This window comes from Babesia microti, chromosome I, assembly GCF_000691945.2.
Source record: "Babesia microti strain RI chromosome I, complete genome".
Taxonomy (NCBI): Eukaryota; Apicomplexa; class Aconoidasida; order Piroplasmida; family Babesiidae; genus Babesia; species Babesia microti.
In genome coordinates, this window is record NC_027205.1 from 45,151 (window position 1) to 69,133 (window position 23,983).

A 23,983-nucleotide genomic window follows, 5' to 3' on the forward strand; every position below is an offset into this window, starting at 1 on the left:
CATTCAACACATTAATTGTCATAATTTGGTCACAGAGTTGTAATGACCTCCCAAAAGATATGCGGATTCGTAAAACACTAGGTGAATATCATCCCCAACAGCGGATGTGTGCCCCTGCATAATCATAATTTTTACATGACAAATTGGTTCCTTATATCTCACACAGTGCACAAAAATGTTGCGATTGAGAGCACGCGATAACGCCACAATTTCAATTTCGCCTCTGAGTCAAATTATTTGTACCCCCATTCGTTAGTATTTGCTATTTTGTCTGCATACTCGCATATGTTATCTGAGATATAGCTGCTGAATTCCTCTCTGTGGTCTAGTATGAATTTTGCGGCCTTAACCCTCAGCTCCCTGTGTAATTCCGTTGATTTAGGGTCTAGCTGATGAGCTATCGATCTAAATAACTAATATTCTATTTTACCTATACAAACAGTTGCCATCACCGGGAATATTATAAATTCTGAAACCATATATAGCTAATTGTATATCTAGTGCCCTTTCTTCCTGCGATTTGCTGGTGTCAGTAGATTTAACTGCATCCTTTTCTATGTCAATTTGAAGCTGTTGTTGTTTTTTTTTCAGTTTCTTCTTTTGGGAACAAGTTAGTGGTTTATTAGTGTAGAACCCTTCCATAACATCACTAGACCCTACACATATACACTACACCTGTGATGATGCCACTAACTTCTTGTAATGTATAGTGTAATTCTGCCTACGGTTAACGAAGCCGAAAACATTCCATACGTAATTGAATTAATTGTACAAACATTTAAACAATAGTAATTATACAGTTAACCTAGTGATTATGAATTCGAGATAATTGTGGTAGATGATGCTAGCACCGATGGTACCAGCGATACAGTTTGCAATATTCAAAAATTATGCCCAGATTATAAAATCAGACTTTTGGAGAGGCCAAGTAAATTAGGTCTTGGCACTGCATATTTTGAAGGATTCAAATTGACCAAGGGGAAATTCATCATTGTTATGGACGCCGACTTATCACATCACCCTAAATACATTCTAGATATGATCAGAAAACAGAAGGATACTGATGCAGATGTTGTTAGTTGCACCAGATATTCCGCAGGAGGTGGCGTATCCGGTTGGTCTTTAACTCGAATGGTAATATCCCGTATGGCCAATTTGCTAATCAAATTTATATTTTGGCCGAAATTAACAGATTTAACAGGATCTTACAGGTTGTATAAGAGGAATGCATTTGAGAAATTGCTTGGCTCCGTTAAATGCACTGGCTTTGGATTTCAAATGGAAGCGGCTGTATTATCTGAAAAGAAATTCAAGTTTAACGTGGAACAAGTGCCAATTGTTTTTATTGAGAGGATTTACGGTAATTCAAAATTGAGTAATCGCGATTAATCAATTAGGTCCAGGTGAAATTTACAAATTTTTACGGACAATTGCTAAAATTGTATGTTCAATATGACACTTTGCATTCAATTGATTATGTAACTTAAATTAGCCATACTATATGATGGTTTATATATATTGGGGAAATCCTGAATAGTTGTAGTATGGTGTTAATATTGAATTCTACAACTGTAGCAGAGTTGATATTTGTTTCTTTACATTAATCAATTCTGCACACGACGGGAACGTTTCCTGATTTAATACATTTAGTTACCTTAAATGGCACAATAATATCATCACAGTCGTGCAGTTCGATCAACAGGTAAAATACGACTTTATTTGGCAATATCGCCTAAGTCATTCATGGTGCATACCTCGTGTATGTAAACATCTTTTATGTTCAACGTCGGTATTGATTTAATATATGGGAAGATCACGCCGTTCCTCTGTATTTTCAAGCCAAGTCCTGTTATAATTTGAAGTTTTTCTATAATTTGTCTATAGCAAACCTGTAGTGGCGTTTAATTGCAAATTTGGTATAAGTATTAGGGCTGAAATGAGTGCTATTGGGATTTTTAAATGGTCATTTACGATATTGGGGACAAATATCTAAGTGAGTGGGAGCATACATGTAAGAATGATACTGTGATTACTGCGATTACGATAAAATAAATCACGAAGAACGAAGTTTTATTAGTTGTGGCAGTATATTCAATTCCACCAGGAAATTCCTTAAAATCCAACTTTGTAGGGGGCATAATCAGAAGAAAAAAGCTTATCAGCACGATTAAATCAAAATTTATCAAGTGATACAATTGGACTGCGGACGGAATCCATATACATTTATACTAATGAAATATACATTATGTACGCTTCTCATAAGCATTGTCGATATAAATATTAAATTCAATAAAATCACGCAAAACTATACATTATAACTAATAGACATGTTTACAATTGCAGTAGTAGGCACAGCCTAAACACGCATAGGTTACACCGCCACTAGGGTGCCCCCATACGCCTACTTGTGGTCACGTTGTGGCTTGATGTTGTAACGTAGATAATGTAGTTAATCACTCAAACACGTGTTTAGTGTGCGTGCACCGACCAAAACATTATGAATAGCTTTGTTGATACTCAATGTGTAACATATCCTCCCTCCAACCCAGACTTATCATTCGACAACCGAGTCACGGCCTTTACTGATGATACATTCAACAATATTGCACATAAAAACTTCATTATGGCATCTATGAATGCCAACAAAACTGAAATTGACATAATCAATGATGCACTACTTAAGGTATCCCATCACTAATGAAGGAAAAATGTACTCTGCTTGAGTGGTCAACTAAAATCTTAAACTCAAAATCTCAACCACGAGCGCAATCAAAGCTACTAGCAAGATTCAAAGATAAAAACGATGCAGAAACTTCAAATTCTCAATCTTTAGCCACATGCCGATCGTCGTCTAAGACCAGACAGGATGTTAAGCAGTAATACTAGTGTATAACCCAGGACAAACAATGACGCGGAGTATTTATATACATTATTGCTGTCAAAATACCAAGAAATAAACGTAAGGCTAGTGATAAATTAGCAACAAAGATTATCATTGATTGATGGGATTGAGGAAATCAAGGGTCACCTAGAAATCGCAAATAGCACAATTCACCAACTCAAATCGGAAATCAAGTCGCTAAAGGAGCAACAAACCTTACATGTAGAGTCATCTGAGGTTTATATAACTTGATTTAGAGCAATTTGAAAAAAAATGTGCTATTAAAAGAGCAACTAACGGAAGCATATCAGAAAATAGATGAATGTCAAATCGAAAAATGTCAATTGGAGGAAAGGCTCAAAAGTGCAAATGATGAAATATCAATAATACATACTACAAAATTCATGCCGTTGCCAGGTAATTTTTCGTGTTATATAGGCAATGGGCATTCTGATAAGACATATCTTGATGCCATAAATGAATTACAGTCGTACCTGAGTGAACTTGATTCTGAGATCAAGAAAACATTCAATTTGGAGCACTACGCCCCTATAGGGGATGTTATTAAGATAAATGGGCATCCAAGCTTGTCTCAATTGGATGAAACCTTTGGAAATTGTCTAACAAAGCATGTAAAACTAATTGCTAATGCCATGGTATTTTTATAGCCTTACATAGCAACAACATCAGGATGTGCTGAATGACCAAGTGGCGCAGAGTAAATACAAAAAGCAGTTAAAGTGTAAGGAACTTGAAGCAAAGAAGGCATTGAACGATGCTGAAACTGCTAATGCAAAATATCAGCACCTCAAAAAGATGTATTATTCTTCACTCTATCTCGCACCAACGAAAGACATCGGTGTTTATAAGGTAAATTGCATTTAATACAGTATATGACATCATTGAATGAAATCTACTTCTGCGCTAAATCATTTGGGGGCATAAAACTTAATAGTGGCTATGTGATGGTATAAAATTAGTCACGCAGTTAAGCACTCAGGGCCAAGTATGTTGGGGCAAGTCAACCAAACTTAAATCTGGGAGCTTGAATTTGAAAGTAAGTTTGAGCACAATGAAGGATATAATCCGAATAGACTATGGCAAAGGCTCCGCGTTTACAGCTCTAACACACAACCCACCCCTGGATAAGTGGAGGTGCTTTAGTATAACCCACAAGCAATCGGGTACTGACTACTCTACTGTAAATTTTGTTGCAGCAAGTGATTTTTCCGTGGCCAAGTAAGTTAAATTTTACACAGTTGGGTTATTGGTTTGACAAGTTTGTGTAGTGTTGACAACAGGATTACAAAGTAAATTCAAACTGACATAGGGGAAGCTTCTACAGAAGCATGGCAATAATGAAGATTGAAGCCTATGCACACAAAGTGAAAAAGAGCATGGTGCAAATTTGGAAGGATGCAATACATAAATCAAAGCATTAGCAAGCGCATCTTCCGCCAAAAATTCGCTTTTGCTTACCCTTCATTAATTTTGTCTTGAAAATCTCAGCGGGCATAAGATTAGTTTCATTTACATTGTTCGTCCTTTCGCCAAGTATATTAGTTGTAGCAGGTAGATTTAATTCGGCAAATGATTGCGCAGAACGCTGTAATGTACAATTTTTGTGATATCGGCATCCTTGTTTACCGCAAATGTGTGCTTTACATGGTTTAACAATTGCCGTATGTTGTGTTTCATTGCAGGATGATGAGGCCTTACTCCAAGAATCGGCGAGTTCCTTGATCGATTTACGCTGTGTGAAAGGCAGTTTGTATGGGAGAATGGCTTCACTGTCGGATAGGCTTGAATCCACTTTACTTTCTTGGGCGTTTGTTCTACATGGATGTTTTCCTATATATCGTGAAGATCTGATGTAATCGTCATCCTTGATCGCCCTCCCCAAATTGGAAACGGAAGAAGGATGCAATCGTCTTCTGTGATAAGTTTGATCAAGGTTGTAGGCGGAGTACCAGTCTTGAAGCTTTATGGGCATAAACAAAGCTCTGGTATCAGCCTGTTTTATTTTTAGCGTATCGTTTTGTGCGTCAATTTGTTGTTGAATTTTTGCTACATCTCTTTCAAATAGATTTGTCGACTTTTTGTTCAAATTTTTTTGATCTTTGATTGTGTGAATATCGTCACATCTGTTGCTAGCGAGTATCCCTTTAAGGTCAGGTTTCATCGCATCGTTGTACTTGGGGCTGTTGCTGCCAAAATTGTCCCCAAAGTTTAAATTTTCTCCGTGTGATAAGGGTTCCTTCCCATTTGGGAGGGAAGATATTTTATCATCCAAATCCTCGATCAATTTTTTGAACTCCTGATTCAGAGTATCTGCCTGTTTCTTTAGTGGGCTGCACTCACTATTCACTATGTTAATGTTTGGAATAGGCGACTGTGTGTGTATGCTGCCAAAATGGCCATCTAAAGACCCAGAGATTGGAAATTGGTGCGCTGATGATGCATTGTTCACAGCTATCGAATTTAGGAGTGAATCCGATTCTAGTGTGTTCATTTGTTCATCAGTCATCTCTAAGCAATACAATTAAAATGTTACCATCTATGATCATGATGCGGTATTTTATTTACACACTTAGTAAATGCGTTATATGGCACTATGTTGTGGTGATTCATATACATAGTTCACAAGGGCACTATGTACCACATAACACCACTATGTCATTGGCCTGATACAAATTACGTTGGTCTAAAATTGGTCAAGTTATCCCATACCATGGTATTTATTGTGCATAATGGTTAAATCTTATTTAAAATATGAATTGCACAATTCCTTTGGCTCATTATGCTCCCCCTACTGTGGATCAGTAGCTAACTATGGTACCCATAACATTGTAACTGGTATTTAGCCACTTATTTAGCAACAGATGACTCAATAACAATTTGGGACACACGAACATTTTCAAAAGTAGCTAATTTAACGCGAAATTCTGCATCAAAATACATTCATTTCGCCACTGTCTTGTTGTCCAACGGTATCGATGCCATCTATGCCGGCTACTCGGATGGATCCGTATGCATATGGAACCAATGCATTTTGAGTGTAACCTTCCATGGACATAAGGGCAAGATATCCTGTTTAGCTGTGTCTAGTGACTACACTTTATTGGCCTCGGGGGGGAACGACACAGATATATTGGTGTGGGATCTAGTATCAAATTGTGGTATATCTCGCTTGCGAGGGCATTTAAACCAAGTTACTTCAATAATTTTCACAAGCAGTGCCAACCCATTAGTGGTCAGTGGATCAAAAGACGGAGTGATTAGGATATGGGATCACGCAGCAAACGTTTGCCTGCAGGCCCTGATAGATTGTCCAGATGAAATATGGTCCCTGGCCCTATCACAAACATTAACTGAGCTATATGTTGGTACCAAAACGCTCAGACTGTACCAGTTTGATCCGAATGGTTCGCTCGATGAACAGCACAGCTATGCCAAATTTAGGGCTTCTCCTAATCTTTCGTCATCATGTGCCGGAGCCAATTTTATCTACAAAGAAATGAAGGTCTGCAGTTTTGGCCACAAGGAATTTTTGTTTGATGACCTTGCCGATGGCGGAATATTAATTGCCTCTGGTAACTCAAAATTCGTGTTGTTTTACAGATTATATGCAGTTGATGACCAAGAAAAACGGGCAAAGAAACGCGCCAAAAGAAATCTTCAAAAGCTGGCAGTCAAGTGCAAAACTATGAGAGATTTAGTGCTATCCTCATCGCTCGTAGATAAAATTCCCCACTTTGACAACGTTGTTGATGAATATGATTATTTGGAGAATCTGTTGTCAAATAAAACAGCCATGGATACAGCTAAGGATGAAACGGACGAAACAAACAATATCGCATTTCTATTCGCTTTGAACGTTAATACTAGGGTTAGGGCCATCCAAGTGGCGCGTGACTATTATCTTGACAAGAATTCCATCAAATTGATCGTGGCGCACACCAACAATTCAATTAGTTTTTGGGAAATACCATTGAAGAAGCTGCTGGAACATGATTTTTCGTCGCACAATTTACACTCTAAAATCTCAAATTACCACTCCAAACCCATAAATACGCTATGTATGTCCACTGATGATACGCTGATACTAACCATTTCTCCATCCGAGATTAAGCTATGGGACGTGGCAACTAGCTTGTGCATCAAAACATTCGATGTTGTAGAAGGCACTTCTGGATTTGTTGTACCAGGAAACGATGCAATTTTTTACGGAACTAAAGACGGTGAGCTATGCGTTATCAACGTAAACACATGCGAGACACACAGCATTTCACGCGGTGATGAAATATCACGCTTAGTATTATCTCCCCAAATGGATTCTTTCATCTTGGCACGGGCAACTGGCGCGATTGAAACCTACAATATAACACTAAACCAGTCGATCGGTTGCGAAATTACATCGTCCTTCACCAGCTCTGACAAACCAACAGACATTGTTATTTCTAGAAATCAATCTTTGATCGCAATTGGACAGCTGGATGGCACTATACTCACTTATCACAGTGACTCTAAGAAATTAAATTTAACTCTGTACGGGCACAAGTTGCCAATTCACTCCATCGATTTAACCTCTGATTCCACACTTTTGGCATCATCTGCTGCGGACAAAACACTAAAGATTTGGGGGCTGGATTTTGGAAACATACACAAATCATTCACATTCACCAGCATCATATGCTGCGTAAAATGGATCCCTCTCACACACTATACGATGAGTGTTGACGAAAATGGCGTTCTGTATATGCACGACGCTGACAACTTTCAACAAGTATTCTTTACTCAGGTTCACTGCTACCCAGCACTGAAGATAGCCATGAATAGTGATGGTAGTTTTTTTGCAACTTGCGGCAAAGACTGTACAATCAAACTGTGGAATATTACGGATAAGCAGCTATTTGTTCAGGAGGAGATGGAAATAGATATGGAACTTGATGCTGTTAGAGAGGATATACCTCAGGCAATACAAGCAGATGAAAATGTAGTAGCCTATAAAGTGACAAGGCAAAATATTGAGACTGTAAAATCATCTGAACACCTGATTCAGGTACTGGATGAGGCGTCGAATGGCACAGCTAACTTGTTTGGTATCACTGGCCATAAGCACGTAATCGGGTCACTAGTCAAGTTAGACTCGAATAACGTATATGATCTGGTCATTACGTTGCCCTTTTCATATGCCACAAAGGTATGTCTCAAATAACTCAGCTGTTGGAATATTTGGCCGAAACGTTGGAGATTATTGCACGAGCGGATCTTTCAGGGCTTTACAACACGGAAATTATCTGTCACACCGCGCTTACAATTGCACAAGTTTATTTTAGGCAGTTAGCGGTGTCAAAGAAGCACCGTGTTGTAATTAAGAGTCTCAAAAAAAGTATAACAAAGATATTACGTGATCAGGAGGTAGTTGCATAATCATTTAGAGTTTAATTGAGTTCAACAACGCATTTGTCAACATATACACTCCCAATTTACATAGTGATTAAATAGTTTAACCGTGTCCGTAACAATCGTATATTGACTGTAAGCGTACGCATTTACTCACTTGTGGGGTATAGATGGGTCCGTGTACTTTTAATTTTTACTATGGGTTCTTGTCCTAGGGATAAATTTATAGATGTGGAAAGGTCTCGTATTCGTAACCAAGACAACTGTGCAACCACGCTAGACGTGCTTCGAGTTAGTAATCGCCTCATACAGATTATGAAACCATTCATTTGGCCAGATAACTCTGTAATGAAGGGGGAATATAAGGTTTATCTGCGGATTATAATAGTTTTTAGTTACATATTGCTGATTGGTGGCAAAATTATGCTTTTAACAGCTCCACTATTCATAGGAAAGATGGTACAGGATCTCTCAGCCAATGATTACTACTCTGCACGTTTTAACGCGGGATTCTACGTCTTATTCTGCTGTTCAGCAGTTACGCTTGATGAGCTGCGCAATATTTCCTACAGATATGTAAGTCATTCGATAAATTAGATTCAAAAATGGGCGATTATTGACTTATCGGCTAAATTTATCGAAAACATATTTAATATGCCCTATGGTTGGTTTATCGAAAACAACCCTACCGAAATAGCCCATGTGCTGTAAGTTATTTGTTGACTTAGAAATCGTGGAGTTGAATCATCTCGTGACTTAACAGCGTTCAGTGTCCAACTGCTTGTACCCACTGCCTTGGAAATCATAGGGGTATCACTTATTTTCGCATTAAAGTACGAGTGTCCATATACATCTCTAGCTCTAATCATTGGAGTTGTGCTATTTGGAATCTCTACTATTTCAATTGCGAATAGCAGGATTAAAATTCGCAAAAGGGTTAACGACATAGACAATGAGATGCACACTGTAATTGGTGACGGACTTTCCAACTATGAAACAGTTAAATATTTTACCAACGAGAAACACGAGATAGATAAGTATACAAATGTAGCCATCCAACATGAGAAATTCAATTATATCGTCTTTATCAGTTTATCGCTCCTAAATTTCATCCAGGAGACAATAAAGGAACTGACGATAATAAGTAATCTTCCTATCACTTAGGCGTGTTGTTAATTGCAATCTACTATGTAAAGAATGGAGTTTTGATTGTAGGGGATGTTGTTGCAATGGTTTCATATCTAGCATTTATTTTCCGCCCATTATACCTACTGGGAACCATCTACATGACTATCATAAAGTCCATGGCTGGACTTAGGGATATTATAACTCTCTCTGTACAAGATGTAAGTATACAATCTCACAAACATTCTCTAGCATTTGCTTTCTAATGTAGGTTAAGATTCATGATTTGCCCGGTGCAGAAGAATTGAAGTTGACTGATGAGAATGGCAATTTTAAAGCAGATATTGTGTTTGACGACGTGAAATTCTCTTATGACAAACTTGTATGTCCAATGTCTGGCAGTGGGCATTTCCGCGGGCTTCAAAAGGTTAACTTTACCGTATTATCAGGCACAACTTGTGCCATCATTGGTGCCACCGGGAGTGGCAAAACGACCATTTCTCGCCTATTGTGTCGTTTCTATGATGTAGATTCGGGGGCTATCCGCATTAACTCCACAAACATAGCCCATGTAACACAAAATTCGTTGCGTAGTTGCATTGGCATTGTGCCACAAGATACAGTGTTATTTCATGCTACACTGTTGGAGAATATTAGATATGGAAAGATGGACGCCACGAGGGAAGAGATACATGAAGCTGCCAAAAGGGCGCAACTTGAAAATTTCATCAAAACTTTGCCTTCTGGCATTGACACAATTGTAGGCGAGAGGGGTATGAAGCTTTCCGGTGGTGAGAAGCAAAGGGTGGCAATTGCTCGTTGTTTTTTGAAAAATCCGCCAATTATTATTTTGGACGAGGCAACTAGTGCCCTCGATATTAATACCGAAGCTGAAGTTCAGGCCGCACTGGAATCGTTGTCAATTAACCGAACTGTCATAGTTATCGCCCATAGGCTTAGTACTATAGTAAATGCTAAGCAGGTAATTTACTTGTTGATGCAGATTATTTTCATGTCGAATGGTCGAATTGAGGACTGTGGGACGCACGATGAACTGCTTAAAAGTAGCAAAGTTTACGCTGATTTGTGGAAGAAGCAAACCAAACCAGCCCCGGCACAATAACTCCTTGGTTGGCCGCACATGGTGCTGGCCTGTCAAGTATCTTTGCCCTGTAAATTATGTTAGACGTAGATTTGCATTCCATAGTTAGGCAGCAAGATTGCTCTCTATTGTTTAATACCTTAAATGGGTTACGCCAGCGATCTGACCACATTGGTCCCGATCTAGACCCAAATGCAGGTGACATTCTGACCTATCCCATTGATGATAGAGTTATAAACGCAAAAGATTCTCTCAAAAGGTCACTCTGCAAATAATTTAGGACTCCATTACACATCGCTGCTTTTATGGGTAATGTTCAACTAGTTTAGGAAACAACGAAATAGTCGCCATCCTAATTGCGCATGGAGCCAATGTAAACATACAGGCACAGGATGGAATGACTCCCCTACATTTTGCCTCCAGAAAGGGGCATTTGGATGTTGTAAAAACGGTAATTCTTACGTGACTTAGTTGGTAAAGTACGGCGCTAGTGCTAAAGCTAAGACCGCTAAGAAGAAGGAAACGCCAGTAAATAGTGTTTTATTTAGTATATTTTGGCAGTAAAGTACAAGCATGACGAAGTGGCCATGTATTTGCAAAAAAAAAAAAATAATAAATTGTAAAACCACGCATCACATTTGGCCCGAATCTACATATCCACCAAGTTCTATTATATCCAATATCAAAATTATGGATTATATAAATTACTAAGGTATAGATAGATGTACTGTTATTTATAATTGGCAAATTGCCCAGTGATGTACCTGCTTATGAAAATATAATCACATAACCTATGGCCGTCTGTAATGGCGTTGATCCTAACCTTACGCCAATTTATCCAAACTTGTCATTATAACCAAATGAATTGTTAATTACTTGAGGAAAGACACTAAAATACTAGTGCCCTAATTTACTTGCCCTCTTCTACTTAGAGTAGAACCAGCCCAACTACTGCGTTACCATAGCGCCTAATCCCCTATAAGTATAAAGGTACTTGTTTTCTAAATTTTGCGCTGAATTGTGTTATGAATGGAAAAGAATGCCGCTATAGATTTTTCAGGCGAGAAAACGCCCTTTCTTACTTTCAATAAGGATACCAAGGACTTTAACAAAATACAGCAACTTCGCGGGACAGTATGTGTTACAATTCACCTAGATATCCATTGCTAATCACGAAAAGTTGCAACTTAAAGAAACTTGGGTTATTTGGGAACAAAATGCAATTGCTAGTGGCCATTCTAATTCCACTGACTACAAAGACCACACTAAGCCACTGGCCACATTCAACACAGTACAGGTTCGCAACATTTTGACACAGGAATTTTGGAATATCTGGTTCTGTATGCCCCAACCAAGCCAATTATACTCAAACAATAAGTATGTTAATTGTTACAAAGAACTGGACTGTTGAGGGATGATGGAGAGTTTGACCTAGTGGATGCGTATATGGTTTTCAGGTATACTGATACTCCGCATTTGCTATTTGCGGCAATCTTATTATAAATATGCAATGCATGTTTGTTAAATAACTCACTGGATGTGGGTGTCTGACATAGAGATAAAATTGAACCCATGTGGGAAGATCCTATGAATCGGGGAGGAGGGCATATCGAATACCGATTCCGCCACTTTGACCAGCAGCCTTTGCTAATTGACGAATTTTGGAATAATATTACACTTGGTCTCATTGGTGGTAGCGTTTCATTTGGAAAGTATATTACGGGACTTAGACTAGTAAGTATTAGTTGATATAGGTTGATAAAATCGCGAGTAGACACCCAAATTTGAGAATCGAAGTTTGGTTCCAAAAGCTCGTAGACAGTAAGATTATATGTTACATAGTTGATGTAAATCAATTATGTCAGGATATTAGCCAATGCATGGCCCGCAAATTAGTGCGTTTTTATGTATTTAGGATGGCACTATTGCTAAGCCCCCCAAGGGTGAGATCAAATGGCACTAGCACTGCTCTTCAATTTTGTTTAGTATAAATGTCACTGGTTAGTTATGATTAGTAGCATTAGGTTTAGGAAGCCCATTTTTACTATTTCCTTCCATCGTAATAAGCCTTTTCTGGCTGTAGGCACGTCACGCGGCAGTGTATTTTTGTAATGGTACTTTGTAACATAGATACTTTTTAGACCATGATGCCAATTATGCTAAAAAGTTGTTCAAAATCAAGGTATATGGCCTATCTGTCAGGAATGTGGCCTTTTCTCCCTCCGAAATAGGTGAGTTTCCTCGTCATCATATTCAAGATACTTTGTGTGTATAATTTAGAATGTATTGCAACAAATTCTGGGGGTAACATGTCCCTTTTTGACCTTGAAACGCGTAATTTTACATGGAAAACTGAGTTTCCCGATAAGTAATCCTTTCTAAACTCAGGTCAAGTCGTGGCATTTCATCTGTGTGCTTTGTGGACCAAAACTCAATAGTTTCTGGTAGTGATAATGGGCTGTTGCAAGTATTTCTACTTTTCATAATATATATTTGACACCAGAACCGGAACTACTCCTTCAACTGTTATAAAAAAATTTTACGATGTTGTAAATGGTACTTTACTCTAATTTAGACATCAAACTCACATCTAATAATACTTTTATTTCAACCAGGTACAATGATACTCTCATTCAGTTTGGACCAACTGGGTGTATTTGATATAAGAAAGTCCAAAAAACCAGTTGTGTTATTGGAGGATCTCAAAGATGAAATGATGTGTATTGAGTTGGTTAAGGTGTTTCATTTTTTATGAAGGAGGGTAAAATTGTCGTATGTGGAGGGCAAACGGGCAAAGTTTATCTATTTTCAAGCAAAAATTGGAATTCCACCCCCAATCGCATTACTGGAAATAATGAATCCATCAACAAAATGGTCACACGAGCATTCACTTAGGTTAAACTAACAGAAACTTCAGTATGTGCATCTTGTGAAGATGGATCTATTAAAGTTTTTAGTGTATATCCTAATAAAATTGCTGGTATACTTCGATTCAACCAGGATCCTTATCATTTAATAATGAAAAATTTTCGACTGAAAATATATGTATGAGTCACGATAAAAAAGTGCTAGGTATTACGTTGCTCAATTAGCTTTTATTATGAACTTTAATAACGTCAATTTTGCAAACGCAAGGGATGCTTTCGACCTTGCAGAGGGGAAAAAGGTATTTTTGTTGTAATTTAGATCAGAAATGGAGACTCGGATTTTTTCTCAGATTTATGAGCCGCTGTGCGAACTATTTGTGATAATTACTATGTAAACTAATTATTTGAGCCACTTTACACTTAAATTTTTACATCTAATGCACATATGCATCGAAATGTACATATACATATGTATATGTATTTGTCTAACTAGATATCTAGTATAAAATGCATAAATGCATGTTTTATTGTCAGTTATATAAATTAATAGCCCATTCAACAATTAAGTTTATGTGTTTTGTATTTAAACGTTTATCTCATTAGAAAATTAGTATTACACTAGAGTTCGAGGATTTCTGTGTTAAGTTTTAATAACAAATTATTAAATCATTAAATCTGGTCGAACAAAAAATAATTCCCAAACTATAACATGAAGAGTGATTATAAACGTTTACAGATTCAGTGGTACCTTTGAATCGTTGCCACACGATTAAATGACCAATGTATTCATATTATTTCTTCCATTTTACTTGGGTAATTATGTCAATGTATATGGGTCTGATGGTAAGAAAAAATTGTCAAATGCAGATTCCTTAGAATTAGATTCATCTGAAAATATTATATCTGTTTTAGAAAGCTCAATTGATGAGGAAAATTCTATAAAATATTTGAATCCGAATGAACTATCTAATATTGACCAAGTAAAACTGTTTGAGCAAAAAGAATTATTGCGCACGCACATTCCAAATAAAAATGCTAAGACCGACCTTTTAGAGCCATTTGTAGATGTAGACTATAAGTTAAATTATGAAGAACTCGAATTTAGTGGATTAAATATTAGAATACCAGGAATGTGCAATGTGAATAGTGACATTGGAACATTCAGACTGCAAGAGTGGGCTGATTCAAAATGCTCAGTTAATGGTTCAACATTCTGTTCAAGATGTGAAATGGCTAGTACTATAGTTTGTAAATGTTTTAGAATATGGCAAATTAAATTTTCGTATAAGGAAAAGTCATGCTTGACTAATGATGGAAAGCTGACGTTTTGTTATGGGACAGTTGATTTTTCAAGTTCGGATATAATTTTAACCAACATTAGTCCTGCAATCTTAAAATTTTCCAGTATTTACGAATTTGACTCAGAATCCTCTCAATTGCACGAAGGGTTAGAAGGTTTATGTCATGGGACAAACGAACTCGTACGTGTTGATCAGAATTATGTTGCAAAGTGCCACAAAGAGAAAGAAATAGATTTTTTTATGGAAGGAAAATGCTTTGGAGAATGTAAAGAAATAGTTCCATGTCTAGGTCTTCCAATAGATCCTCTAAAATATAGTTCACTTTTGATCGTTAATGATTGGAATTCTATTTCTAAAAACTGTCGTATGCAACGTATATAATACAGATATATATGATATAAATTACTTCGGCTATTTTGGTTGTTCTACGCAGGATTTAAATAGGACATCGAATGTTAATATAAATAAAGCATATTCTGCCACAGTAAACAATACCGTACAGATTGGTGGAAGTATTTCAAAATCATGTATAACACTTGGTAAATATTATTTAATTTAGAAAATAAAATTTTATATGTTCAACCGGGTATACCTTTCGATTTAAATATTTCGCCTGCTCCTTCCGCGCTTTACTCATTTAAAATAGAATTTCACAATCATAATTGTGGCAGTAATGCAATTGAAGATATTGTTAGGCCATTCCCTCGGAAAGATAAGCCACTTATTAAAAATGGAAGAGTTATAGGGATAATTCTCACCGGATTCCTAGCACCTTTATATTCTAATAAAAGTATTAATATATGTGGATGCATTTCTAGTAAATTTTATAACCCCAAAGATTCAATTAGGGGAGATTATATGTGCTCTAAAACTAATCATTATATTATTTCATTGGGAAAAATAAAAATACAAAGTAATTAAAGTTTCATATAGCCCCCTATATAGATATTAATAACTTTACTAATGTGTTGGTTGATAAACCTTTTCTTTGGGATAACTCCTTCCTTGCTCTAGACGGAATAATAATAGCAAAATCATTTTATAAAGGTTTTGATTTTTTAAATGAAAAGTCTTTGATTGAAAATTTTTATAATGATTTTATATATGCTCCATACAGTAATAGCAATAAAGGAAATTTACAGAAATCTATATCTTTTATTTCAGAAATATCTAAAGCAGATACTAAAGTATTGATAAAATTTACCAATCCTGGCGAATATATTTTATTTTTTGTATCTGATACTAAAATTCTAATCATTGGGTTATATAGTATATTAGGTAAATTTTAATTTCATTAAGGATTTTTTATCGGAAAAGGAGTTACATACTCATTAGAAGTAGGAGATATATCCCGTGGGCACTCAATTTTTTATAAAAGCTGGGGAATTCCTAGTGATCAAAATAGATTTATAATATCAGAATATTCGTACAAAGATTGTTCACGCCCACTATTTGTAAGTAGCGATATAGTTAAGAGCGGAACATTTCCTACGACATGGATTGCTTCGTAAGCTTATAGTGATATAGGAATTTCAATAAATATACCAGTGGACAAAATTATGATAGTATTTCAACTAAAAGCATAAATGAGGATTTATACAAGCCATTTCAATTTTGTGCCCAAAGTAAAGATGGTACCATTTTGAATTTGGGGACTGGGAACTTTAGACAATACATTGATCACGAATTAGATGATATTTTTCATGTTCCTTTGAATAAGTATATTAATGATGTTGGAAATGATAATACATTACTAACACTACCCGATAGAAATATGGTAATAAATGGACATCTATATAATCGGAATATTTATGAGGAATATTTAAAAAATTATTCAATAGATTTAGATATCAATTTGGAACAAAGCCCAAATAATTTATCATTTAAAAATAATGGAGATATTTTTAATCATATAGATTGTCCATATAGCATCTCTACATTTACTTATCGCTCGTGGGATTTATTGACACAATTTTGGTTTGACATACCTAGAAATCCTTATTCTTCATTTCCTTATCTGTTAAGCTTTTGGTGTTATCCTAATCTAAATACTGTGTTTGTTTTCACTAGCAATTCTGAAAACCTAACACCCATGTACTTGAAAAAAATTGAATTTGCAAGGCCAACACATTTCCAATTGTTTGTCAACTCTTCTGGAGTATTTGCATTAGTGCTAACTTCTGGAGATAATGCTATATCTTTATATAAACTTGATCCTAAAATCAAATTTATTAAAAAGGCGAATTGTTCAAAATCATTAAAGTCGCCATCTGGATTCGCGATGATTTCATTGGATACATACAACAAGATTTATCTAATATTGGATATGAGGTCAAATTGTATAATATTATTAGATGGAAAACTCGATGAAATTGACGTGCTTTGCAATGACAAATTTCCCGAAATTCAACAACCTAGTTCAGTATCATGTGTTCAACGCGAAGGTGTTATCATGGAATGTTTTATAATACAAACATTTTCAAACAGTTTGTTACGCGTACAAGTAAATAAAGAGACTAAAAAAATGTCAATTGCAGAATACTTCAATGGTGGAGACAATCAAAATTTGACGCCTCTATTGCGTTACCCTTTATCAGTAATTGCATTTTCCTACAACTCCATTGTATTTATTTATCTTATAGAAGTAAATTGTATTAAATATAGGCTGGGAATTATAGATTAACAATTTTATCTCTACATAAAGATAAAATTACATTTTATGGAAAATTAAAATTGAATATGCTACCTTTAAGCCATTTTGTACTATTATCATCTGCTGTTTGGCCAAACAATTACAGAAATGATTATTTGATTGTATTAAGATATGAAGTCTATGAAGAAAATAACTATATTCCTCATATCAACATTGTAAGTATTCAAGATACGATGTCACTGCCAAACATAAAATATCCATCATCTGAAAGTTTACTATTAGGAGAAAAACTAACATTACATCCGAAATTTGAAAGTGATATAATAAAAAATAGCGATTTTTTTGCAAGGAGTTCACAAATAACATATAAAATAAGGTTATATCAAACAGGCACATTGAAATCAGGGACCAATGAACTTATTACAAAAATATCTGATGAAGATTTTTCGGAAATAGCTCATATAGACAAATTCTCAGGGAAAGTATATTTAGATATCACATTCATTAAATACCCTGTATTATCATTCCAAGTAACATATTCAGGAGCGATACACGAAAAGAAAACATTATTTGTGGTAAAGACACTATGCCCTGATGGCCACTATTTTGGAAATGGTGGATGCTCACTATGTCCAATAGGAACATATAATAAATCAGATATGTCACATTGGAATAGATGCATTCCATGTCCTGAAAATGAAACTACAATATCATCCGGCTCATTTTCAATAAATCAATGCTTATGCAAACCTGGTTATCATTTGGAAGGGGATGATTATATTCAGGTTGAGGGGAGAAATGATAGAGGCTGTGTCCCATGTCCAGCCGGTACATGGAAGGAGATTGTCGCGACTAAAGGTTGTTTCGGTTCAGGCTGTTATCCAAATAGCAGTTCTACTGTTACTGGTAGTCCTACTGATGAAGATCGTAAATGTGAATGTTTCCCCGGGTATTACTATCACAAAGGCGCAGGCGATGTCAGAGAATGCAAGATGGCAGAAAACGGATATTATTCAAATGGAGGCTATTTAGCTAAAAGACTTGAATGTCCAACTAACACAACATCATTTGGTATAGCTAGAAGTGTTAAAGATTGTGTATGTAGGCCTGGTTACCATGCAATATATAATAAGGATGGAACTAATCTCTCATATATTAAATTGAAGACTAGCATACTAGAAAGGCATCCCGAATTGGTTAATGTGCAGAACGAGATAAATGTATGCATTCCATGTGGCCTTAATAAATACAAATCAGCTATAGGCCTATCTGGATGTTTGGATTGCCCAGCAAATTCATTTAGTGATAGCGATAATGCTGTTGCTAAATACGAATGTAATTTATGCAAACCAGGTTATTATGAGAGTGGCAATCCTGATGATCCCTGTCGAGAGTGTCCAGAAAATAGTTTTTGTGTTGGATCACGGCCACTAGATACATCATTACAAATCAATTCTGGGCAATTTGTAACATGCCCTGCAAATTCATCAACAATGCCACCATATTATTTAAATACACTACCGATACACTGCGTGTAAGTTATACCACTAAGTTAGATGTAATGAAGGTTACGAACCTACTGGACAATTATCACAATCTGGCATGATCGAATGTGTTCCTGTAAAACAGGGCCATTTCAAGTTTAGCAGTGGGAATACAAAGGGACTTCCATGCCCACATGGAAGTATAACTCAAAATGTTGGAGCCACATCTCAATTTATGTGTGTATGCCCACCAGGTTTTTATATGATGGATGGAAAATGTACACCCTGCCTTATGGGTCATTTTTGTTTGGGCGGAAGGGACATCGATGGGAATTTGATACCTCCACAAAAATGTATAGATGAGAATTCTACTACATTAAATACCAACGCTACTAATGAATTGGATTGTGTATGTAAGCCTGGATATACTAGGATCAATCCGACTGACAAATTTTGCAAACAGTGTCCACCAAATCACTACAAATCCACTACATCGAATGAAGCATGTACACCTTGTAGAGGACATTCATCAACTGGAGATTTAAGAGGAGCTACATCTAAAGAAAAATGTTTTTGCGCTCCGGGATATTATTTTGATAAGATTTGCCTTCCATGTGGTAAAAATGATATATATTGCCCCGGCGGGAAATTAGAGATAGATGGATTGGCAAAGACACATCCTCCAGTAAAATGTCCTGATAATACATTGATTACACCGGGAGTGGATGTTGCAAGTTCATACGATGATTGTAAGTTATGACCAATCTAGGCAAATGCGCTAAGGGTTATGCATTTAAGAGTTTAGACGTACAAAATAAGACTAAAATATGCGAAAAGTGTCCACCTGGAACATATAAAAGTTCTGTATCAGATTCTGGATGCACTGGTCTATGCCCATTAAATTCAACTAGTTTTCTAGGCTCGCAAAACTCTAAGCAATGTTATTGTTTAGAAAACTTTTATCACGTTAGTGGCGGTACATGTCTACCATGCCCAGAAGGATCAATATGTAAAGGAGGTTTAGTTCCTTATGCTATGGAAAAGGGTTATGATTCTGACTTTGAAATAACGAGCGATCATCATACAAAACCTATTGCAATGGAAGGTTATTATTTAGACAAGCTCAAGAATACTCTTGATGTTTCTGATGATTGGAAGTTTATTAAATGCCCAATTGAAGGATCATGTTTGGGAAAAGATGAATGCCTAGATTCAATGGAACATTATCTATGTGCAGAATGCAAATTTGGTTATACTAACAATTTTAATAAAGGAGAAAGATGCACGCCATGCCCAGCTACGTCAGTTAACATTGGTATACAATTTGCATGGTATCTTGCATTACTTTTATTCAACATTGTAATCGCATGTTTAAATGTATCGGCTGGATTTAATAGAAGGTCGATACACTCAGTTGTTATTAAAATTGCATTAAATTATTGCACTTGTATGTCAGTATTGAATGTTATAAATTATAACGAGATATCATTGCCTATCCAAGTTACAAATATTATCAACGCATGGTCCAGAAAGTTTTCTTCATCTAAAAGAATGTATTTGATGTCGATGGATTGTCTAATTAGGAATCACTACAATGTTTCCCATGCAGATTCATTTTTCTACTCAATGATGGCATTTGCTCTTCTACCTATAGTTTTAATAATATCGGTAACAATATTAATGTGGATCATATTGAATCTTATTAAAATAAAGAAGCATAAAACCATTAAGTCTAAAATCTTACTTCTATATCAAGCCAAATCTCACGGGTTAGATGCACTGGCATCGAGGCTGATCCACAAATATTCTAACGAAAGATTGTTTCTAATATTTCGATACATTTCATTGCCTGGACAAAATGGTTTTGTTAAATTCTTACACTTTCTAGATGACATGATCCCAATATATGTGACAGTGCTCTTTTCAATTCATGGTACCATAACATCTAATATGTTGAGTTTATTGGATTGCACGTATATAAATCTTGGAAAATCAGTCCCTGGAAAATATGTTTTACGCCCAGCTATGAGTGTACAATGTTCAATAGACCCATCTAAAGGATATATTCCATATTTGCTATTGGGCCTTGGCGGCCTATTGATTTGGGGGCTAGGAATACCATTAATATCATTCCTAGTGTTATTTACCAATAGGAAGAGGTTACACAGTGCAGATATCCGACGAAAATATGGATTTTTACACAATGGATACGAGAGATCATATTGGTTTTGGGAGTCTGTGGTCTTTGCACGCAAATGCTTAGTATTGGTAATTGGAAGCATAGTAATTGTACCATCTAATAAACTAAGTGAATCTAGAATATGGTTGGCACAAGGTGTAGCATTAACCTTTCTAATATTAAATCTAATCTATCAACCATTTGATAAAAGGTATCAAATTTTGTAACCTAGGGATTATTTTGTGCTTCGTCGCCTAGAAAATAATTCTATGGCTTCTTGGATATTTACTTTACTTTTAACTGAAGTATACGCCATTTAATATAGATAATATTGGAATCTAAATTACAATATTGGTACACATTTTCTTTCTTATTATTTTCCCTTTTAATGAATCTAGCCTTTTTATTACAAGTTTTATTATCATTATTTTATGCATATTGCGACAATGTAAATGCTACTAAATCTTTTTTTGAAACGCCATTTTTACGGGTTATTTTTAAGAACCTTGCGAATATATCAATACTACGCAAGGCATCCGAAGCAGTTATATCTTTAAGAGTAGTTAAACGAGAGCCTTACACCATAAGAAACGATACTAACCTTCCAAAGAATTTGTTAAAAATATTGAAAGAGCATGACATCTCAGTGAAGGAATACGAAGACATTCCAGCAACCACCACACTCTCATCAACTTTAGTAGTCGGTTCTTCCTTTAAACGTGAGTTAAGTGCAGGAGAAAGGGAATATTATTCTCATGTAATGACTGAAGCCTTTTCATTTGCTCCATGCCATTTAGAGTTAGATTTAATTCCAAAAGATTTCGTCGAATTCATATTAAGGTTGTGTATGGGTGTATATCAATTGGAGTTAGAAACTAATGTGACCAAAAAGTTAGTTGATTCATTAGTAGAAGGCGATTTGAATTCTCTTGTGCACCTATCGGAATTCAATTTAGTTCGTAAGATAATCATAAATTAGAAACAAATGATACGTTGCAGGATAGTTTAATAAAAGCAATGTTCAACGAAGAAGCTCTAATGTATGGAGCTCCATTGAGTGACTTTTACCAATGCCTTTCTCATTTAAAATGGCAAGATTTTAGTAGAATAGCGGGATTATATAAATTATTTAGAAAAAAATTAGAAGAATTTAGCACAAAAAAAGAGCATAGAAGGGTGTGTGAAGAGAGATTAAGCGAAAATAGTTTAGATGGCTTAGAAAATTTATTATCAAGGTACTATACTGCCAACCCTATAGTAAAGTTAGCTGAGCTGACGGGCGGGTTGTATGGGCAAGAATTAACCTTTACTGATCACTTGCTCAAGCTTGGGTTTAAGCATGTAGATCACAGTTAATAAATTATGAAGCCTCTGTACTCACGCACATCATCATTATTATTATCTGTTCTATTACAAATTACACACCTATCTATCGCACACACAACAACTACGCCAGATTCCCCCAAACCTACGACAACATCAGGGTAAAAATTGTTGTTGAATATAGAAATAAATCTAAAAACCCCAATATCTCCCTAGAAGACAAAAATACTACCAATCCTGAAAAATCTAAGTTAGAATGGTAAGTTAAATATTTGTATTTAGGCCAAACGATAAGATACAACTATACAATTTTTACCCTAAGGATAACAAAGTTAAAACCAGGGATTTTTACCCACTTAAGTATATTTCCTATGGCTCGTCTGATCTGTTAGAAGACGTCACGCACGATAAATTATTTCAAAAATGTGTTTTGAATTACTCTAAATCCGATAAATCTAAATATTCGATGCCAAAACTTTTAACATATGCAGAAAATAACGGTACCGATATTGACACCTTATGTCCTCATGAGGATCCCTTGGAGCCTTTATTTATTTATTGCATTTCAGCAAGTGAATGCTACTGTTATGATAGTAATAATAAAAAAATAGAGAATTCAAAACGATACGTTTATATCAATGGAAATATAACTGAATATAAAATCCCATATAAAGAAACCAAAAGAATGCCGACTCAAGTAACAGACGACGATACTACACGTAATTAATATCACATATAGATTCTTCCACTTACCAAGCATTACTAGATTATATGTGTGGGCGTGAAAGTGTAGCAAGAGGTTATACGAGAAAAGACAAAAAAACACTTATTAAATGTCACAAAAGATCAGATATTGATCTAAAAAATAAAGATGGAATATGCTTCGAATCACCTTACCATACAACTAGATGTTTCGGTCTCAAACATACGAACAATACCACTAAGGAAATTTCACACGTCCAATTTTACAAACCTTTTGTATTTAACGGTAATTTTATCAGAAATTTAGAATATAAAATTAATGAAACCCAACGGTTAACGATGAGTGGAAAGATATGTAAACATTGGGATAAAGTTACTACTTATCCATTGTATATTGATTCAAATAACTTTTGCAAAAAGAATACGAACGAAATATATTTTTGGTGCTATATAGATTTTAATGGTACTAAAGATGTGTGCCTTGCCAATGGTAATTGTTATTTTAACTTAGGTTATTTGTATTATAATTTACCGATTAACACCGTATCATCTATAGTAATAAATTATAATATTCAAAGTGACAATGTAGCTGTAAAATTATTCCCAATTACTAACAGCGGCAATGAAATAATATCTGATTATTCTGCTTCATATAAATATTATTCTAAGCCTAAAAGTATAATATACGACCAAAGCCGTTATTTTAATTTTGATAAAATATATTCAACCAGTACAGGTTTACATGAAGCTAAAGCTTGCCATTTTGATAAAAAATTAAGTGAATGTTCTAATGATTCGAAATATACAACTTCATTAGGATATATTGATTTTTATGGTAAGGGTTCTTTTTTATCTAGACCAACAAATTTATAAATTTTCTAAGATTGGCGACACATTCAGCTCTATAATCGTTAAAAAGAAAACTTATTATCCAGATCAAACTCACATAAACAAAATAAC

The 23,983-nt window shown here is 35.5% G+C and overlaps 13 protein-coding genes across 13 annotated transcripts; 10 read left to right on the forward strand and 3 right to left on the reverse strand.

Annotated features, from left to right (window-relative positions):
• Positions 1 to 18: 18 nt before the first annotated feature.
• Positions 19 to 642, reverse strand: BMR1_01G00165 (Ubiquitin thioesterase otu2; the record flags this gene model as incomplete). Its single annotated transcript, XM_021482471.1, has 4 exons — positions 19 to 114; positions 136 to 223; positions 244 to 405; positions 431 to 642. The coding sequence occupies 4 exons, from the start codon at positions 640 to 642 to the stop codon at positions 19 to 21; spliced, it is 558 nt and encodes a 185-aa protein (XP_021337245.1).
• A 60-nt stretch (positions 643 to 702) lies between these two features.
• On the forward strand, positions 703 to 1,456 carry BMR1_01G00170 (DPM1, dolichol-phosphate mannosyltransferase; the record flags this gene model as incomplete). Its single annotated transcript, XM_021482519.1, has 3 exons — positions 703 to 788; positions 810 to 1,375; positions 1,398 to 1,456. The coding sequence occupies 3 exons, from the start codon at positions 703 to 705 to the stop codon at positions 1,454 to 1,456; spliced, it is 711 nt and encodes a 236-aa protein (XP_021337246.1).
• Positions 1,564 to 2,138, reverse strand: BMR1_01G00171 (phosphatidylinositol N-acetylglucosaminyltransferase subunit H, putative (PIGH); the record flags this gene model as incomplete). The annotated part of the gene is made up of 5 exons (XM_021482571.1): positions 1,564 to 1,632; positions 1,655 to 1,732; positions 1,755 to 1,867; positions 1,890 to 1,989; positions 2,010 to 2,138. The coding sequence occupies 5 exons, from the start codon at positions 2,136 to 2,138 to the stop codon at positions 1,564 to 1,566; spliced, it is 489 nt and encodes a 162-aa protein (XP_021337247.1).
• On the forward strand, positions 2,498 to 4,323 carry BMR1_01G00173 (hypothetical protein; the record flags this gene model as incomplete). Its single annotated transcript, XM_021482609.1, has 12 exons — positions 2,498 to 2,683; positions 2,704 to 2,876; positions 2,899 to 2,959; positions 2,981 to 3,118; positions 3,139 to 3,298; positions 3,320 to 3,537; positions 3,560 to 3,751; positions 3,772 to 3,849; positions 3,870 to 3,938; positions 3,960 to 4,120; positions 4,141 to 4,191; positions 4,212 to 4,323. The coding sequence occupies 12 exons, from the start codon at positions 2,498 to 2,500 to the stop codon at positions 4,321 to 4,323; spliced, it is 1,599 nt and encodes a 532-aa protein (XP_021337248.1).
• BMR1_01G00175 (hypothetical protein) lies at positions 4,320 to 5,408 on the reverse strand (the record flags this gene model as incomplete). The annotated part of the gene is made up of 1 exon (XM_012791661.1): positions 4,320 to 5,408. One exon carries the CDS (start codon positions 5,406 to 5,408, stop codon positions 4,320 to 4,322), a length of 1,089 nt encoding a protein of 362 aa, XP_012647115.1.
• Positions 5,409 to 5,631: 223 nt separating this feature from the next.
• Positions 5,632 to 8,385, forward strand: BMR1_01G00180 (WD domain G-beta repeat; the record flags this gene model as incomplete). Its single annotated transcript, XM_021482708.1, has 4 exons — positions 5,632 to 5,737; positions 5,758 to 8,084; positions 8,105 to 8,302; positions 8,323 to 8,385. 4 exons carry the CDS (start codon positions 5,632 to 5,634, stop codon positions 8,383 to 8,385), a joined length of 2,694 nt encoding a protein of 897 aa, XP_021337249.1.
• On the forward strand, positions 8,486 to 10,535 carry BMR1_01G00185 (ATM1 putative (not with Plasmodium); the record flags this gene model as incomplete). The annotated part of the gene is made up of 7 exons (XM_021482756.1): positions 8,486 to 8,578; positions 8,600 to 8,863; positions 8,885 to 8,994; positions 9,016 to 9,431; positions 9,452 to 9,633; positions 9,684 to 10,394; positions 10,416 to 10,535. 7 exons carry the CDS (start codon positions 8,486 to 8,488, stop codon positions 10,533 to 10,535), a joined length of 1,896 nt encoding a protein of 631 aa, XP_021337250.1.
• A 56-nt stretch (positions 10,536 to 10,591) lies between these two features.
• Positions 10,592 to 11,137, forward strand: BMR1_01G00195 (Ankyrin repeats (3 copies); the record flags this gene model as incomplete). Its single annotated transcript, XM_021482805.1, has 5 exons — positions 10,592 to 10,773; positions 10,795 to 10,823; positions 10,844 to 10,965; positions 10,986 to 11,042; positions 11,063 to 11,137. 5 exons carry the CDS (start codon positions 10,592 to 10,594, stop codon positions 11,135 to 11,137), a joined length of 465 nt encoding a protein of 154 aa, XP_021337251.1.
• Positions 11,138 to 11,543: 406 nt separating this feature from the next.
• Positions 11,544 to 12,477, forward strand: BMR1_01G00200 (translation initiation factor eIF-4E; the record flags this gene model as incomplete). The annotated part of the gene is made up of 8 exons (XM_021482836.1): positions 11,544 to 11,648; positions 11,671 to 11,811; positions 11,833 to 11,891; positions 11,912 to 11,971; positions 12,071 to 12,248; positions 12,269 to 12,335; positions 12,357 to 12,409; positions 12,430 to 12,477. The coding sequence occupies 8 exons, from the start codon at positions 11,544 to 11,546 to the stop codon at positions 12,475 to 12,477; spliced, it is 711 nt and encodes a 236-aa protein (XP_021337252.1).
• Positions 12,478 to 12,521: 44 nt separating this feature from the next.
• On the forward strand, positions 12,522 to 13,011 carry BMR1_01G00201 (hypothetical protein; the record flags this gene model as incomplete). Its single annotated transcript, XM_021482843.1, has 4 exons — positions 12,522 to 12,622; positions 12,645 to 12,745; positions 12,795 to 12,882; positions 12,903 to 13,011. 4 exons carry the CDS (start codon positions 12,522 to 12,524, stop codon positions 13,009 to 13,011), a joined length of 399 nt encoding a protein of 132 aa, XP_021337253.1.
• BMR1_01G00201_2 (WD repeat-containing protein 55) lies at positions 13,228 to 13,739 on the forward strand (the record flags this gene model as incomplete). The annotated part of the gene is made up of 6 exons (XM_021482849.1): positions 13,228 to 13,251; positions 13,272 to 13,388; positions 13,410 to 13,494; positions 13,515 to 13,586; positions 13,607 to 13,680; positions 13,701 to 13,739. The coding sequence occupies 6 exons, from the start codon at positions 13,228 to 13,230 to the stop codon at positions 13,737 to 13,739; spliced, it is 411 nt and encodes a 136-aa protein (XP_021337254.1).
• Positions 14,155 to 22,354, forward strand: BMR1_01G00210 (Cystein Rich Modular Protein, CRMP; the record flags this gene model as incomplete). The annotated part of the gene is made up of 12 exons (XM_012791667.1): positions 14,155 to 15,046; positions 15,069 to 15,221; positions 15,242 to 15,595; positions 15,616 to 15,960; positions 15,982 to 16,189; positions 16,210 to 17,326; positions 17,347 to 18,869; positions 18,892 to 19,568; positions 19,589 to 21,209; positions 21,231 to 21,303; positions 21,324 to 21,957; positions 21,978 to 22,354. 12 exons carry the CDS (start codon positions 14,155 to 14,157, stop codon positions 22,352 to 22,354), a joined length of 7,974 nt encoding a protein of 2,657 aa, XP_012647121.1.
• Positions 22,361 to 23,896, forward strand: BMR1_01G00211 (hypothetical protein; the record flags this gene model as incomplete). Its single annotated transcript, XM_021482860.1, has 6 exons — positions 22,361 to 22,482; positions 22,506 to 22,580; positions 22,604 to 23,040; positions 23,061 to 23,309; positions 23,331 to 23,513; positions 23,535 to 23,896. 6 exons carry the CDS (start codon positions 22,361 to 22,363, stop codon positions 23,894 to 23,896), a joined length of 1,428 nt encoding a protein of 475 aa, XP_021337255.1.
• Positions 23,897 to 23,983: the final 87 nt, after the last annotated feature.